Here is a 19280-nt window from a genome sequence, read left to right on the forward strand (position 1 = left end):
GAGCCACGTGAACAGGCTGATGGAAAAGATGGTTCGCCACACCACACGTTCCCTACCCACACACTCCGAAACAAGCACACACTCGTTGGGTTAGTTTTTCACCGAAAACCAAGTGGAAAATTATAAGGTAATTGGTAACGCAATCGTCCAGTTTCTCCCAATGCACAAAATGTCCGTTTCATTAAGAATGAGCGTAGTAAATGGCCATACCAGCTTCAATTCCTATTGTTAGCTGCACGTATCCTTTAGTGTCCTTGATGTTTTTTTTTCTGTGAATGAAACCACATGTTCTCTTCAAATGTTCGGGATTTGGGAGTTTGTTGGGTTTGAAATTCGTTAATTTTCTTCATTTAAAATTGGGTCCCTTGGTCGGAAGAAAAAAAAAGGATGCTGTTGGCAAAAAAACCAATGTGGCCACACTATCCTTCGCACAGGTTCAGCTAGCACACAATCTTGATGTATTGCCCCGTTGACGGGCGAGTTAGTGTGTGTGTGTTTGTGTGTGGGTGGTACGGTGGGGCACACCTTCATCCACACCAAACAGCCCGCTCTTCGCTGTAACGATGGGAATAATCGTAGGAGACTTTTTTTTCGATTGCAATTTTCTTATGTCACTTATGTCAGGTGTGTGCTGTGGGTAATTCTCTCACACATACAAACACACACACAGACATTTACTGAATCACACGCACTGCACTGGTGAAACAAGCGTCCGGAATAATGAACCATCAGGCACGAAAAAAAAACGGTGTAACACTTACACAGCCTACACACGCGCGGACACACTTACACGCTCGCACACACTCACACATACATTCACGCTCGCACACGTACAAACGGTGGAGAGGGGAGCAGAGAGGGCACTGGTGAAAGATACACACATACACTGCGGGAAAAAGCAACCGTTCAGAACCAGACTCGACCAGACGACGTCCGAAAGGCGTTTGATGCCGTCCGAAGCGGTTGTCACGAACAAATGCCACCAAGAAACTCCGCTGCCGAGCAAGAGCGGAGTTGGCGAGCGCGTGAGAGTACGCGAAAAGTGGCACGAGAAAATTTAGAGCAGGACTCCAGCGCATGCCCAGGACAGGACGCGTACGAAGTGCGGCTGGAAAAACTTAAAGCTCGCAAACGCCACGAAGCACAAAGAGCAAACCGAATGAGCCCGATCACACGGAAAACCATCTCCAACGCCTTCTGTGATCTATCAATGAAGCTAGCGCCATCTATCTATGGCACCGATGGGGAGGATGGGGGTTGATTTTCGTTGGACCGGATGACATGAATGGGAAGATGAGTTCGTGGAAACGACTCATTTCTCGTTTTTGGTTGGATACAAAAAACTACACACACATACACGCGCACATACAACCGATATGACATGGCTGTAGTCGGTCACGGTGAAAAGCTCTCTTACCGTCAACGAACAATGTATTTTCACTGTTTCGGTTGGTGTTTGGTTTGGTGGAGCTTTTTTGGATTAAGCCGCTTTTCCTCTACGTCATGTGAGCGGTTGGAAGCTTTCATTAAGAATGGAACTGTTACGGGCACAATGGGAATGACGAACTTTGAAGTTTCATAACAATTTGACTGATAATGGACAAACCTTCCTACCTAGGTAGGAAAGATTGAGACGTACAAGTGTCTGTAAATTGAAGTAATGTTTAATGTATTTTTTTTTATTATCGTTAGAACGGCCCGGCCGTATATCTTATAAACTACGTTTAATATCTAGTAGCTTACCGATACGGGGTGGGACATTTCCTTCTCTCACCATTGCGATGCACCTTATCCCGGGTGAACTCGGTAGGAATAGCTGCATCATTTTGGAGTCCCTCTTGTCCTCCTTTTTCGGTGGGCTTTCAGATTATTACGACATTCAGACAGGCCGTCTGCGGCGTCCTTTGGCCGAAGGTGAGTTTTATGATCGGCGTCGTGACCAGCTTACCAGTCAGCATCTTTGGAGCCTTTCATTCGTTGTCGTCCGTATGGGCTGACGTCTCGAACAAATACTATTTGTATTTGTTTTTGGCATACCAGACTGCGTCATGGTAGCGTCTGTCCCAACCTATATAGGTGCGACTGTCCAAGCCTCCCCAATGTATCCCCAATGACAACAGCAATAGAACATATAACAGTAGGGACAACAGTAACGACGGACAAACATCTGTAACAAGGACTAAACAAAAGGAAGAACAAATAAGAACAAACAATAGTGCGTACTACCTACAGGATGGGGAAGGGGAGGGAATCATAGGATGATTCCGATCTCTTTGGCGAAGTCGAACAATGTTTAATGCATAAATGTTTAGAAAATAGAATAAAGTAAGTAATGTTCAAACATATAACCATATAAAACAAAGTAGATTTAATTTTTCCTTACAAATCAAGCAAAAATTGTACTGTAAAGTTTATTGATAATGCACAATTGAAGAACGAAATTAGAAGAGAAAACAACATAAAATGTCACCAATAAATCATATAAATTATTCAACAAAAACAAATAGATGGAAAGTTTTTTTTTACTTAGAAAACAATACGAAAAGGAAATAGCAACAGTTGCTCACAGTGCATTAAAAAAGGTAAAGTAGTGATCTTGGAACAAAAAAAAGTTAACTAACGAAGGAGATGATACAATTTGGTAGTGAACAGAAAGTGGTCCAACATATAACTATTGACAAGAAAAAATTCAAACAAGAAACGGTAAGAGCTTGCTGAGTAGTGAATGGAGACGCCTAGTACTTGAAAAAATAAATGTCGGCAACGTGCAGAACAATAAAACCAGTAGATACACGTGCATAACTAATGGTATGGTTTTCATCTATCGGTTTGTCTTCTTTTTTCTTGATGTATAGACTTTATTTTTGACTTACTCGTTCACCTTTCACTTACAATACTACAGTACAGTTTCTTGACATTTGTTTTATTTTTGTTTGCATTTCCCTTTCGCTCAAAAATCCCCCAATTCCTACAGCCCTCTTGGACTGTAACGTTCCGTCTTTTCTAGCACTTTTCCCCATATTCCCCTTCCGTGCTTCTATTGTTTTCAATCGACAATCGATTAGAAACGGGTTTTTATCACCACCAAACAACCCTATCGCATGGTTGAGCTCCTTTTTTATTTTTGATTTCGGCACACTTAAAATGAACCTCACAGAGAGACATAGATAGAGACAAATGCGAGGATTTGAGGGTAAAAGAAGGGAAGCAGGGGAGGAGTGAGCGTGATGTACAGCTTTTCTCATTTTCTCACCATCACACACCTTCAAGTTATCCAAATAGTCAAGTAGTGTATGTAGTATTTGTGTTACGCTCGATTCTGTGTGAATGTGTATAGAATGCGTTTTTCGTGTGTGTGTATATGTATAAACCATAGTTTGTTTGTTTTTTTTATTTCTTGTCAATATACTTTTATTAGGTTTGTTGTCGGTTTTTTCTTTATTTTATTCTTCTGTCTTGCTGTTTACTGCATTTTATTAGTACTTCTTAGCTTATTTATCTATATGTATATATATAATTTTCATTTATTGTATTTCCTTGCCTTTTCCCTCCCCTTACAATTCGATCTTTGACTTCGCACTTTTTAAATCGGGTTTTGACGTCTACAATTTCCTTTGTTTTTATCTCTTAAAATTACAGCCTTTTTTATGTGTGTATGGGTATGAGTGTGGGTGTGTGTGTGTGTGTGACTTAGTATTTTCCTTTTCTCCTCCTGCTTATACTTTTACCATCTCTGACCAACATTTTTCTTTAGTTATTGATTTTTTTCTCCATGTATACACACACATGGTTGTCGACACATGTAATGTAACATTTATATCTTTTAAAAGGATATTTTGTTGTTGTAGTAGTCACTTGATGTATTGGTAAGAAAGCAATTGTTTGTTGACGTTTGGAAAAGAAAATCGAGTGAAGGATGAAAATAAAAAGAGTGTGATAGACAGGGGGAGAAAGTGTTGATCTTTTGTGTTCATTTCATTTATCTTCCATTCGATTTTCCATAGCACCTTTTGTTTTCGTCATTCCAAGAACATTTTTCTCTTGTATTTGCATGCGTGTGTGTGAACGTTTTGTATGTACGGATGAAAAAATCTAACAGAAAAAGAAAGAAGTCTTAAATCACAGGTTTGGGGATGGGAATTGAAGTGCATTCTGAGGTGCTTTCCTGCTAAGATGTTTGTTTACAAGAGTCCTGGCCAGAGTATTGGAAACGTTTAAATGCAATATCTCTTCACGCAATCCTCTCTTTACCTTCTTTTGTTGGTTTGTATTTTAAAACGTTTTGCTTCTGATAGAATAGTTTTGATTTGTTTTCTCATGTATCTAAAGGTGTCGGTGTGTTGTTTATCTATTTACGTTGTGTTGTTTCATTTTGTTCTGTTTTCTTTTCACGGAAAGTGGATGTTTGGTGTGTGTTTCTTCTCCTTAGTAAATGTTCATTCTATCTGTTCTACCGTTGAAGTGGGCTATGGTTTGCAGCATCGTCTTTAAAAGTTTAGATTAAAAGAGCCTCACAGTGCAGAGTTTAAAGAGCGTAAGTTACTATTTTAGAGTAGAGCGTTGATGTTTCTGTTCTATAAAGGTTTGCTTTAGTATGCAGTTATGTTTGCCCTCGCTATTGTATTTGATCGTGTTGACTGCCTAAAATGAAGCAAAAAGAACGCTTAAAAATGTCGTTTAAACAAAACAAATGTTGCAGCGATACGGTGGAAATAGTCACAACAACAGCATTTAAATAAATAATAATAAACATAATCATGTAGATCGAACAAATCAAATGAAACAACACACTGAGATGAATGACCTTTTTAATGACAAACGGACAATAGTCGGAATTAAAACAAGACCTCTATAAATGTCTTGGTTTATGTGGTTAAAATATAATTTAACCTCCTTATTTTTCCTTTCCGTTTTGAGTATCTGTTTGTGTTTTGTCTTTGCTATCTTGCACATTCGTACTAGAGAAATAATAGCTAAGAATTCAAAGCTAAACCTTGATATTTTGGAGATGCTAGACTGTTAAAATTAAGAAATTTTGATTGATTATGCCATAGTTTGCCACCCGCTTCTATTACCTTGATGTAAACTCATTCTTTTGTTTTTTTTGCTTTCTTTGTTTATTGTATCTTCAGTTTTCCCTCGTTTAGGTTTAGCTTGATATTAGTTTGTTTCTACTTTTGTATTTCACTATTCCACAGTTGATGTTTCGTGATGCTATGCGATCCTGTTTTTTTTTTTTTGTTCAAACTCATCTTCACATGTTCGCTATAACAGGCTTCATCATTATCATATTATTTTTTATCAAGCTATGCAATAGACAGCCCAGGAGAGAAGAGAGGTCAAATAAGAGATAATTGCATTGTTTTAATTGCTCACGTTAAAATCACTGCTTCCGGGCGCAAAGTAAACATCTTTTCCCACACCGGAAGCAGCGACTGTGTTATTACAGGAGCGATAATTGCCACCGTTCGTTTTCAAGTCTAGTTTTACTTGTTTTGGCTTTTTTTATATAATAATTGATATAATGTACGTTTTAATGTTTTTGTTTGTTTGTTTGTTTTTCTTTTGCTGTGATAGTGTCAGTGTTACATTTTGTAGGTTGTATTTTATCTGTTGTGTCCTTCCTTCATTATTTTCTTCTATTAATGCACACATACTTGCTTTATACTGCATGGTAAAAAATTAAAAACAAGATTTTCTGAGTAATAGAATATGCATTTGAAAAAAATTGTCTGATTAAATTTTTGCAAAAACTAACTAACATAAGCAGCACATAAGTAGCAAAACAGTTCTAATTTTGATTACCAGTAAATATAAGCAAACCCAATTCGAGTAGCAGTAGTAGCTGCAGCACAGTATCACACTGACAGCAGTTTGTTTGTCTTTTATCTCATGTGTTTTGTATGTAAGCTTATCTCTTATAAGGTTTTACCTTTGTTGCTTGCGCTATTTGGAGAGTACATCGAGAGTTTTGGAAATATTTGCTTGAAATGTTGCATGTCCATAATCTGCCTGTGCCTGTGATGGTGATCCTATTGTGTCCATTCTTGCCCTTTTCCTACCACACATTGTCCACACACTTTCCAATACATTGTTCTCACTTTGTTTTTGGTATGCTTTATCTAAGTATTGTGTAGAATACCATATGACGCTACGTTACGTTTGTTTTTTTTTCATTTGACCGTTTTGTTTTTGCTTTACTTTGTTATACGTGTAGTTATGCGTGTATATATCTATGTATATAGTAGGTATAAAGAGCATGTAGTTGACTGGGCTTGAGTCTGTGTATTACTCGTTTATTCTGTTACTGTTTGCACCCACTGCTCGTGTTTTACTAGAGAAGTAAAATTGTTCGTGAATCGACATATATCATAGTTTACTCTTATGTTTGCTCTCTTATGCCTCACTTCGTTCCCCCCTTCCTACTCTCTACGTACCGTATGCGTGTGTGTGTGTGAGTGTGATTTTGTATTTTCTTTATCAGTATTAATATATAGTTTTGTTTTGTTTTGTTTGTTGTGTATATATACCAGTTTTAGATTTTGTTTGTATTTTTTTCCTTTTTTTAGTTCTTCCTTTTTTCATACTTTCAGTTACTTATACGCAATATACAGTACAGTAGGTATGTATATGATTTCATATATATAATATATTTTTTTAAATCTATCACATTATTCTTTTTTTCTGGTTTGTTATTTTAATAGCAATAATAATGTTCATAATAATCATAACTTTCCTTCCGTCGCCCTTCTGTTCGCAGTTTCTCCGTATCTTCTACAATATACGCTCTACGAAGACACAATAAAATGAAGAAAAGGCCATGGCCTTACACTTGCGGGGTTGTTATTACCCTTCATATATATATATAATATCTTTTATAGTTGCCTTGCCTATATTAAGGTTACCATTTTTTTTTCATCACTCCTTTTCCCATTTAAATCCTCTTAATCTTTCGACGTGTTTTTTCCTCTTCTTTTGCTACACTGCCAACAGGTATGGAAGGCTTGATCATCTTAATGTATGGTTTTCGTGTATATATATTTATATAAGTATATGGATGTAAAACAGCACATTGGATGTAGTTGTCAACGTATTGCTTCAGTGGCGCAGTGAAAGCTTATGATTCAGTTACAAACCAAGGTAAGGAACAATTTTAATTGTTTCTACGGAAAAAAAAACTTAACTGTCTCGACACAACAGCTCTGCAAATAACGAACGTTACTTCTGTAATGTTTCCCTCAAACAGTTCTTGCTAAATTGTAACATTAACCTATTGTACGTTAAGATTGTGATCCATCGAACCTATACTGTTGTCCTTTCTGCAATGAAATGTCATAAGCGAAATGCTGCCACACAAAGTTTTACGATGCTCTCCCTTTTTAATGGCACTGTACTGCAGTGTCTTGTTCGTGTGCGTCTGTGTGCTTCCGTCGATGTTAAGATAATAAGCTACATTCGGCCTGTAGTGTTTTGGTTTTGTCCGTTCAACAACACACGGGTCGGAGGAGGGGTTTCGTTTTTCCCACCCCGTTTTATTAACAGTTTTCTTATTTTGACACAACCATATGTACCTTAATGTGTTTTACATTTGCTTTATATACTTCGAAAGTCGCGGGTTTCATTCTTTTATCTGTAACGCTTATCCGCTCGCGCTTGCGGTTCATTCATTTTATTTATTGCATTGTGTGTAATTTATTCTACCTCCTTCCTTTGAAGGTTATCTGCCGGTGAAGCCAAATGCCTGACTAGGCAGTATTTGCTACTATTAATCATTTAATAGTAATACTTCACCCAATCGTTGAACACACGGTTTGAAACATATCGTTTCATCTCGATCACTACGCACACACGATCGGTTCCAATGCGTGTTTATATACCTTTTTAGCGACGTAACCCTTGTTTTTGTTCGTAGATACAGCTACAATAAATCGATAATGAGGACGAGGAGTTTGGATTGCTTTTCGATTGACTTAGTGTTTGGTGAGTAACGTAGTGTTCGCTGCTTCTTCTCACGTCTAAAACGAAAAATGAAAACAAAACAGGCTATGAAAATATAATCTGAATAAGAGCAGGTTAAAAAAGGAAAACCAAAACATAAACAATAACGTACCTGGAGATGAGGTATATCTCCTCACAATAAATTCTAACAAACATAATTTCGGACATTGGACTAAATAAAGCGGTGTGAAATGAAATAAAAGAACACATATTTTTCAGCTGTGGATACTATTGTAGACGTTGTTCAAGTGTTTTCTCTCTCTCTTTCGCTTATCGCCTTAACTTCCACGCTTTCAGAATCATTCAGTACTCTTATCGGCCGTTCCGCGACCAGTAAGCTCGTGCGGTGAAGAAACGAGCCGAACAGAAACGGAAAATGAATTATTAAATAAGAATTTCCTTGCTCTTCGCGCTATGCATCGCCCCTTGCAGATGTACTATTCCGCATAAATTTTGCTACTAATTTACGTACACCATCCCATATAGAGTTTTAAAATTTTACTAACTTTCCCCTAACCACCACTCCAACGCCTGCGCCATCTGCCTTACTTTCCTTTCACAAATTCTTCCTACTCATGGCATTACATAAAATACAATATTTCCTACTAAACGCTACACATCCCCAGCGCCATTCTGTACCAATTTACTCTGATTGCTCCGATTCCGCTCGCCGTACCGAACCGATTTGGCAAACGAAAGCAAAATTCCCCCAGCTGGAATAGCTTCTCGCTCCTGTGTACGGATATTCGCTAAAACTTTGACGCATCCTGCCGTCGCACTTTCACCTGCACCATTTGGAAACATAAAAACCCAATTGGAAACCATAGGACCTTTCACGTGATTGACGTCTGATGCAAAACACCACCGTGAGATGACCTTCCCCAAATAACGTCTTCCATTCTAACAATTCATTCATTCTCAGTGCCGTTTTCGAGTGGTTTGTGTCTTTGCTCTAGTGTGTTTGCTTTTGTATACATACATGTGTTTGTATAAATGGTTTTATAATTGTGTGGGCCTTGTAGTAGTTTTTAGTAGTTTTAGTAGTAGTAGAAGTAGTGGTAGTAGTAGTAGTGTGTTGTAGTAGTGTACCATTCATCAAGAAGTTGTACGAAACTTCTAGACGAATGCAGTGTGTTACTGGTGTAAAACCTATTCGCTTTCGTAAACGTTCGATATACTAAAAAAATAAAACTATTCTGTATCGAATTACTTCTTTTTTATATCGTTTATCCAATTTCTAGTCCAATAAAGTTGTCTAACATTTTTCGATGCAATTTTTATCTTTTTTTTTTGTTGCTTTCGTTATTGTCCATTGGTTGATAATTTACTGAGATACTCTCAATTCTCTTAAAAAGAAACGATAGAAAAGGCAAAATTTAACCGTACCGGATTGTAAAAGAAATGTTTTCTAAACTCTTCTAAACAAAAGATAACAAAAGAAAACGACATTCTTCCAACAGATCCTAAAAGAATGAAGTGTGATAAAAAAAAACAGCAATCCAAAAAAAGTCTAAAATGAATGCTTTTTCAGTTCATAGTTTGCAACACTAAATAAAGAAAACAAACATCATCGAGAGTATTGCCCTGTGTTTGTGTTCTAAAACATTTGCTTACTGATCCGACAAATCCTAAAATTGAGCTACAACGAAAATAATTTGCTTTCGAAGAAGGAAAAATTTTCAACCAAAACAGGAGAAAGCTAAAAAAAAACAACCAAAATCATCTTCACCACCCGGGATCGGTAGCTGTTACTGTGCAAAAAACGTACCTAGGGTATTTTTTCTTCCACTTGTTTCCTTCCTTATTGCATTCCCGCTTTTTTTCCTTCTCATATCCTCTTTCCTTTCGTGTCCGCGAATGTGTGTGTTAGTGTATTTGTGTCTGGGAGCCGCAGGGGCCTTATCTTTCCGTTTCGGGTTATTCTCATCTTTGCCTCCTTTCATTTATTACTTACTATCAATTACTTTAGTATGATTACAAGTTATTCGTTTCACGGTTTACCTTCCTGCTTCATGCACCGACGGCACAGATACAGATTCTTTCTTTCGTATGTATCTATAATCTAAAAATATCACCGACAGTTTGAATATATTTCATCCGTTAGGTTTTTTTCTTTTCTTTTTCCTTTTACGTTCGCACGTATTATTACATTACTATAAGTGTGTGTTTGTGAGTGTTTTTTTTTATGTTTGCAAGAGAGTGTCTGTATGTTGTGTGTTTTTGCAAGTTATTTATTTTCACCATCTACAGCTTTTTGTTTATGGGTTTTTTATCTGTGTTTGGTTGTTCTCTTTCCCTTTCCTTTTCTTTTCTTCTATCTCATATACTATTATTGTGTATATATCATATATGCGTGGTTTGTTTTTCTTCTTCTTCGTTAATTCGATTTCTACTGCTTTAGATTTCACTCCAAATGTTGCCCCGTGTGTTATTGTATAAATTATTTCATTTTCCTAAATTATGCATTACCCACTTCATAGCCTTCCTGCCTGCACACATTAACCGTCTTATCGTTCCAATTTTTACTTCTACTCAAACATGTTATCCCTCCCACTCGTTCGATCACGACGCTTTCTGCACGGTAAAAACGCCTCACGTTCCCTCATTCAAACCAATTCAATTTCCCATCCTATCGGATCCGTTTGTAGTTTTATCTGTGCCATCCCGTCCGTTCGGTATGTATATAGGTATAATATTTTTAAAAAATATCATCGTTTTCATTGGCATCCAGCCAGCACATGTATTTAGATAAAGTGTTGTTGTGTGTTTTGTTTGTTTGTGTCTTTGTGTATGTGGGTAATATTGAGTGAGTTTTATGCATTGTTTTTTTCTTGTCCTTACATTTCTAACCATCTAGGAGTTATGTTTTCTGTTTAGGAGTGTGCATATTACGTGAAATATGTGTTTGTATAGTGATGCGACAGCTGTCCGTGTCCGTAGTGGTGTGGTTTTGGAGGATTGACGTGACATGGATGAGTTGTTTTACCGTTTTAATCTTCTTCATGTGAGGATTAATGTGCTTTCATTACTTTTTCTCTTCTTCTCTGCACCTTACATCCTAGATTCGTCTGCTTGTATATATATATATATGTAATATATATAAGTGTTGGTATATGTCGATTATAATATTCTTTTATAATGCATCTTCACGTTTTTCTGTGTTTTTTGTGTTTGTTTTGTTTACATTTTTATTTTACGTTTTTCTGCGCCATACGTTTCACTTATTTATGATTTAAATTTCGTTTTTCAGTTTTACCTTCCCGCTCAGTGACTTATCAGTAGTCTACTTTTTGTTTTTATTGCTTACGTTTATCTGTATATAGTATATTATATAAATAAATTAGACTTTAGTTCATTCTTTTCATGTTTTCATCTGGCTAGAAGTTGTTTTTTTTTCATTAGGTTAATCTGCCACGCGCTCTTCTAACCATCGTCGGTTTTCTTCTCGTGATTTTTTGTTTTGTTTTTATTTTGTCTTCCATGCTAATACCGCTAGCCGTTTTGTTTTTTCTTCTTTTTAAATAAATAATATATTTTGATATCTCAATAGAGATAATATTATTAATGTATGTGTGTGTATTTTTTTTGTTTGTTTGTTTGTTGGTTTGTTTGTTTACTTAGGTTTCTTACACGTTTACTTTCGTAATAGAGCACATAATATATTCGTTTTAAAATTTCCTTTCGTTTTCCTTCAAACTCCCGCTTCGCTGCCGCCAATTTACTACTATTTAGCAGTACGGCAACTGAGTTGACCTTAGATTCGGCTCACAACAACGATCATATGTCGGGGCATGGGTGATTTTGTATGCTTTCTTTACATTTATTTTGTTTTTTAACTTTCGTTCCTCGATTTCTACCGCCACTGATTTTAGTGAAATGAGATGAAGGTATCGCAACAGTTCTCCTGATGTTTGTTTGTATTGTTTAATTTTTTCTGTTTTTCAACCGATACGACAGCAGAAAGAGAGAAGAAGCGTTCGCGTTAGTAGTAAGCAGTTAGCGCAGTCATGTGACCAATTAAACCAATCAACGAAATAATGCGCATTACATACGTACATTCAAACCAAAGAAAAAAATCAACAAATTGTTTGCCTTATGATCGTAGCGTAATTTTGCGACAGTTTTTATAACTTTAATTAGCCTTCGCAATAAGTGGAGTGAATTATTTTTAAGTACCATTAGCACATCGAAATGAAGCATTGAAACAAAATGGATCGCTGCAGACGTTGCTTTTGCTATGTATTCCATTTCATATTTCCAGAGCACTGTAATGATCGGCACAGTTATGTTGTAGTGAATGAATGGTAATTTCATGATTGTTTCACGATATTATTTACGCGTTTATCCTTCCACTTGATGCGTGAGATGAACGCGATGATCATCAAGAAAATACGAAAAAAAACTAACATGTTCCTAACACGGTAAAAAAGAATTACCGCCTAATGGAAGCCATCTGATTCGCCAATCTGTTCCTAACAGGGTATAAAGATAACGCGAGAAAGTGTTTGATTTTCATTTTGTTCGTTCAAAAAGGAAAACAAATACAGCAAAACAGCAGGAAAAATCCATTCTCAAATGTTGACAAACGGGTTGCACACTCAGCAAAAGGTCGCCTTTCACAATACTACGCCTCGTTTTGCGTTCGGAAAGCTTCTAATAATCGATCGTTTCTGGCTGCATTCTTGCTCCGTTTCTTGGTTTTGGCAAATATATCACAAAGATTACTTTTGGATTTTCCAATTGTTTAGCAATGTTGTTTGTTCGTCGGATTTGCGTCAAATTTGTTTTCCCCTAACCCCGGTTTTTGTGACACTGTAACCTCTGCGCGTTTCAGGGTGCCCTCTGCGTACTCTGGTACGTAAAAAATGGAAATAATAACACACGAATCACCTGCATGTTGCTTAACAACAATTCACTAATCAACAACCTCCAAGAGTGTGTGGATTTGCTTCTGCCGTCAGTCACTAGTGCTGAGGCCACTTTCATGCTTGTCCACTTTCTTCTTCTATTGAGCGATCTTAGTTCAACAATTTAAAAACAAAAAACAAAAAGGACAAGCCTTCCGATCCGGATCTTTACTGTCCTGTCTTGCACTTGTGTGTTGTGTGTTTGCCCCCCCACCTCTCGGAGTTTGGGCTCGCTTTGGGGTAATTTTTGTTTTAGCCGGTGATTTACAGCATCATCATTTTTTTCACCTCACGCAGACACACACACACGCACGCACGCCCACACACACACACACACACACACTGGCCTGTTCTGGTTCAACAATAACAATAAATTTCATATCAAAACATTTCTTGCTTTTTTTGCATGTTTTGAAACCTTTGATATATATTTTCTTAACTGTACCGCAGTGCGTGCATGTATGTTGTGGGTGGTTTTCCTTTTAATGTTTCGCTTATGTGTCTGACGATTGAGATGTGATTGAGATGCAAAATGTGGGGTGGATGGTGGTTGGAAAATGTTGCACTCTCATTCTTGCTGTGTGATGTATCCGATATCACGCGATCACTTCGGAGCGCACTCGCACTTTAAATCCTCCTGCGAATCACATTTACGTTAAAACACTTACGGTAAGGTGTTTGATTTTGCATCAGGCGGGGAATGGCTTTCTGTTGCATGATGGCGCGTTTGAATTGATTCGTGTTGCTTTCCGGGTCGAATAATGCTACTTCAACCTAACACTGTTCTCTCTCTGCGCATCACACGGCGATCGTGTGTATGTTTCCCTCTACGTTTCTCTGTTGTGGCAACGCATTTTGCTGACTACTGGGTTTGTGTTTGTTCGATGTTATTGTTGGGGTGATGCGTAATGTGTGCGACACTAATAATTTGTTCGCATCCATTGTCTCCCGTCACAATCGCATACTTATTTAAACCATTTCCGGTTTTCTACTACTTTGAAGATTAGACGCCATGTTGTTAGAGTACTGCACCTCATCTCTCTTCGCATCGATCAACTGCGTTATGGAAATGATCCATACCGATCAATCGGGGCGAACAAAACAAAATCACACAACATAAATTAATAAAACATTCCTTCCCGATCTGTTTTACGCGGTTTTACAAGATTGTTAGAATTGATTTATGTGTGTTTTCCTTTTAATTTTGCATTTAATTGCACACCATCGCCTTGTTTTACTTGCTGTGTTTGCCATTCCATTTACGTCTACGTCGTTCAGTTTACTTTGTGTTGTTATGTTTTGCTACGATATTTTACTCATTAGTTTATAGGGTATTGGTTTTCACTGCTTTCTCAATCACTTACGCAACTTATCTTATGTTTATCTCCCGTTTAGGTTTGCTCTTAAAATAATAAAGAGTTATTTGCGTTCTTGCCGCATAACTTGCAACAGTTGTGTGTGTGTGTGTTTTTCTTTTTACTAACACTACCAACACGCCCCTGGTCATGCCGAGGCGTTCCATTGTCTTTCATGTTGTTTTACCACGTTTGACGCAGTCTCGTTATCGCACTTTAGTTGATTTACGCGCAGCAAAAATTGTCCATTTTGTTACCGCTTTTTTTTCTTTTTAAATCTCTTTTTTTTCCTTTCCAATCCGTAATGTTTCTTTGCTCACACTCAAGCACACATTTTTTTTAATTAACAAGTGTGAAATTAAAATGCTTGATACTTCTGCTCGACAAACACAAATCAAATGGTTGTTTTTGTTCTTGTAATGGCTTCTGACAGATGAAATGAGATAAAAGTGAAAACAACAAAAGGAAAGAAATAACATAATGCGTCTCACTACTCGTACGGCTACGGTGAGCTATAGTGGAACAGTTTTAAAACAGATAACGATTTGTCCTGTCCTTCGAATAACTTTCGCAATCAACGCGATGTACGCTTTTAACATTGTCTTTGGGACAAACGTGTTAACAAATATTTCAATACACGTAATGATTAATCAACGAAGGATATATCCGTAAGCAGTAGATAACAAAGTGACTAACGAAACTAAATGAGGGAAGGGAGCGGGGTTTAAACTGATGAAACCTGATTATCAGCATGGCATGGCAGCAAGAATCATTACACAAACACATCTCTGTTCGTACACCTTAACGAAATCTCCCGCCAAAAAACATCCTACGTTTCTTCGCATGCTATGTGCGGCTAATTGCTTTCATGAGTGTTATTTGTCTTATTTAAATATGTCTACGGTTCACTGCCACCCGCTAGAAAGGGGGCAGCATATTGCCATCGTTTCCATACTACCACAGCTGCTTAAGCTCTTGCATCTTTTGCAAACAGCCTTCGCCCTACGAATCCAATCACGGAGAATCACTACTGCAAGTCGACACCGAAAAAAGCTTCAACTCATACTTTGCGGCCACCAAAACCGAACGGGAGTGTTTAACGTGCCGCGGTGATGGAACTGCAACCGTTTCCAATCGCACCCACGGCTAACTCTAGCGAAAAGTACTATTGCTATGGCGATCACGCTAGAGCTGGGGAGGCAAGAGAATACGGGTTTGAAGCATCGCGCAGGCAAGATCGCGGTTCCATATCTAAGAGATCCAGTACGGAAACTTAAACCAACTACTACAAAGCATCAGGTACCGCACCACTAAGTAACTGTGCCACTAGTAACGTGTACTAAACGTTATGTTCACCTCTCAACACTTCAGCACAACCCAAGCGGCACGCGATATCAAACGGCCTGCCAGTCTGCAAGAACATTTTCAAACCGAACAACAAAAAACAACTTCAATTTCGATTGTAATACGTCTCATCAATCAGGACCATGCTGTTGTAACAGCTTCCCAAACAAAACTCTCTCAACACAGTACATTGCATGTGACACGTGGATGGAGGCGCCACATAAAAAAAAAACATTCGTTGCACGAAGAATGACGGGCCCTTGTACGGGCTGATGGATTACCGCGCTAATCGGTTTGCGGCACGAAATTGTTATTGAAACATATTTTACATTCTGTGCTCAACACCAACCTGGCGCCGGCACTGTAGCACCGAAATGAAATAGTTCTCTCTTGCATCTTGCAGGAAATTTAATGTCCTGTCCGTCTACTGCTTGTTGCCGGGCTCCACATCATGTAACTCGGTTAGAGTGGTTTGGTTTGCGTCTGCACTACACTAAGTTGTTTGTTGGGTGCTAGGCTTTCTACGTGTAAGATGTCACTTGAAGGTGTAGTACAATTAGTATTAGCTCATGTGAAATTGGTTTTGCTCTGCATTTCCGTGTACGTATGTACCGACGGCACACTTGAGTGTAATTGCTATTTGAGATAGTTGTTTTAAAAACTAGCTTTCTATAGTTGATAATGCATTGTGCTTTCATCTGCCGTTTTAACAGTTTGCTACCGGTGTGGTTGTATTATTTGTTCGCGTTTTTTGTTTGCAAATTCTTAGTCGCACGTAATTCGCCGCTTGACCATCCATCCGAGAGGAGCTATTACGGATAAAACCTGATAGACTGATGTATCTATTGCTTGAGTTGCTGTTTGCTACGGGCTAAAAAGATATGTCCACTTTTGGCAAAAGCGGGACGAAAATGGTGCGAAACGGGAGCCACAAGGTTAAATATGTTTTGCTCTCCTATCGCACATTCACACCAATATCACAATCATCCACTGTGTGGGCGCGCGCGCACGTAAAATCGGAAAGAGCTAAAGCAAATGTTAGCATTGCGCATTCTACTCTCACTCATGTAAATTTTATTATCGCCTTAGGTGTAAGGATCAATGCATCGCATCCGTGGCTGCTGCTGCTGCTAAGTATTGACTGTTTTTAATTTATGGATCTTCTGCAATTCGACTACGGTTTAGAATCATGTTCCGCGAACGCGTATCCCTCATCTTACGCAAAACGTTTAGTGTCGCCCTTCAAGAGCGCAATCGATTTTGTGCATGAACTAACCTTTTCCTTTCTACGCACACACGCGGAAGAAGCGTTTCATATGGAGTCCCTTGCGCCCGGGCTTTGTTTGCCGTCAAACCACCTCAAATACCCAACAGGAGTGTAAATACATGACGAAACGAAAACAATACACCCAAAAATGAACAGCAACATCCATCGGGCTTGCACAGTGTAAACTACGCTTCGGCTCTCACCTTTCAGCCCACCACTTGCCGTCGTTGTTGCTCGGAAAATATTCGCTAGTTTAAGAAGGACTCAAGTTACCGGTTGGTAACGCTGTTCGCTCTCGTCCTTATGGCTTTTTTTTTGCTGTTGTTGTTGCTACCCGTCGTCCGGAAAATGCAAAAGGATTGCCATCTTTCTGTTGCCATCGTTCTCTTGGCACGGCAGAATATATTTCGGTGCGCGCTTTCACTTACTTCAGTTTTTCCTTGTTGGTTTCCTTTTTTTTCCTCCATAAGATATCTCGTTCCGTTCGCATTGTTTTGTTGCGTGTCTCTTCGTTGGCCTACCTATCCCCTAGCAGTGGATACAAGTGTACCGTTCTGCAACAAAAACAACATGCTTCCGCACGTTTCTATCGTTTCGCAGCCCTTCTTTGTCCTTGCGCTCTCTTGGCTCTTGGCATTATCCTTGGCTATTATTATTGTGCCTTTTCTTTTGTGTGCTAGTATTTGTGAGTGGAAAATGTGTGTTTCTATGTTAATTCCGTACACTTTTTTCTATTGTTCGCATTTTCTTTGCTGCTTTTTGGCGGCTTGAATTACTTCGATCCGTTGATGTGCGGCACGAATCGCGATGGTGGAGTATGCTGCTCTGTTATATCTGCCCAAACCCCGTTGGCCCGGATGGTTCTAAATGCGCGGTGAGTTTTTGATGTAAATGGAATCGCACATGCTGTATGGTTTTTTTTCTTCTTAGATCTTTTTCGCTAGCGGTTCTCCTTCCCTAATACGGTTGTTATTGTATAATGCACGAGAGACGGATGTTCAACATCCATTGCATTTCGCTTACTCACGGTTGGCGGTGCTATTATCCTGCCCGGGAAACCACCCTTCACAGCCTCTATTCCTCTGTATTACCTTCTGCAAACACGTCGGCAAGTGTACGTGCCTGACGATATTAACGCATAATGAGACAGCGCATCGACACCCCTTTTTCCGTTCCGTTGGGGCAGTCACAAAAGCTCCCATCGACGAGTCATTTCAGTGTGCTACATTATCTTTCGCCTGCACCTTTCGTCCTGATCCTGGGATGGATGCATAACGCAGGAAGGGAATTGATATCGAAACTTTTCCACACATCATCATCCGCTTTCATCATTAACATCGTCTTTGGTGACGCTGGTGCTGCTGGTGCTGTGTTAACTGTGCAAACAAGATGTGTCGCGCCCGCAGGAGTAGTGACAAAAGACAACTTTGACTTTTACTTCCTTCCGGAGGGTTTTGGATATTGATGTCGGTTGTGTGATGCGATGAGATGTGACATTGCTTGCTGGCATCGGCCAGCCCAGGGAATACCGCACCGAACGACGTGTTTATTGCTCCGAGTTGCAACTGATAGCTTAATGCTCCTGCGACACCGCTCGGTTAGCAGAAAGGTTACCGTTTGTTTCCATCTCTTCCGGCCGCTTGATAGTACTTCGTGTTTCGTGCTTCTTTGCACAATACTGCGACAGGTCGCTGCTGTCAGTATTTCTACTCCAAAAACATCGTACATCCTAAACTATACGTTAAGTACAGCAACGAAACCCACAATAAACTAATGCTTGCTAACGCATTTAGGAAGCTGTCGTTTGCATATTCGATTGCGCTAAAAAAAAAACTTTCCCGATGCACTAATTTACTGTAGTGCTTTCCTCCGATCACAATCACGATGCCCGCGTGTTCTACTGCACACTCCTTACGGTTTTACATCCTAAGGTTACGTCCGCCCGGTTCTAATGACTCTTTTTACATGTAGATTGTAGTTGTTTGTTTGCTTTCTTTTCACTATTCTGCTTGCGCTTCCACTTCACGGGGTTGTTTGTGTATAAATATTACTCATGATAATAAATAAGATTTGTTTTGTTCTTGATGTGGGCCGCTCCTGGTCGACGCCGGCATTCCCGCTTAGATAGCATGAAGATTTTCATCGTTCAAACAGTCGCTTATAGTCTTATCTTTTTGTTGTTGTTTTTACACTACGCTTCATCGTCCACGTACCGCAGCTGCCGCTTAACAAGGGTAGATTCCTGCGGATATAGAACGGGGATTCAGATTGTATACGTTCACAGAGACAGGATGAGACAGCTGTTAAGGTTAGGTTGTTAACTTTAAGTAGTAGTGGCATTCACCCTTCAATAATAAAGTAATAGAAAGAACGATCGTTTTAAATCGGTTTTAGCACATAACACTCTTT

At 38.8% G+C, this 19280-nt stretch overlaps 1 protein-coding gene across 5 annotated transcripts in view; it reads right to left on the bottom strand.

Moving 5' to 3' along the window:
* Positions 1-3317: 3317 nt before the first annotated feature.
* Positions 3318-19280, bottom strand: part of LOC128301585 (protein boule) — a 54166-nt gene continuing 38203 nt past the window's right edge. For all 5 annotated transcript variants that reach the window (XM_053038148.1, XM_053038149.1, XM_053038150.1 and 2 more), the window contains one exon: positions 3318-19113. In XM_053038148.1, the coding sequence (XP_052894108.1) occupies positions 19097-19113 (17 nt within the window). In that variant the 3' untranslated portion in view covers positions 3318-19096. The remainder of the gene's footprint in view (positions 19114-19280) is intronic.

The sequence above is a fragment of the Anopheles moucheti genome, chromosome 3, assembly GCF_943734755.1.
Source record: "Anopheles moucheti chromosome 3, idAnoMoucSN_F20_07, whole genome shotgun sequence".
NCBI classification, from domain to species: domain Eukaryota; kingdom Metazoa; phylum Arthropoda; class Insecta; order Diptera; family Culicidae; genus Anopheles; species Anopheles moucheti.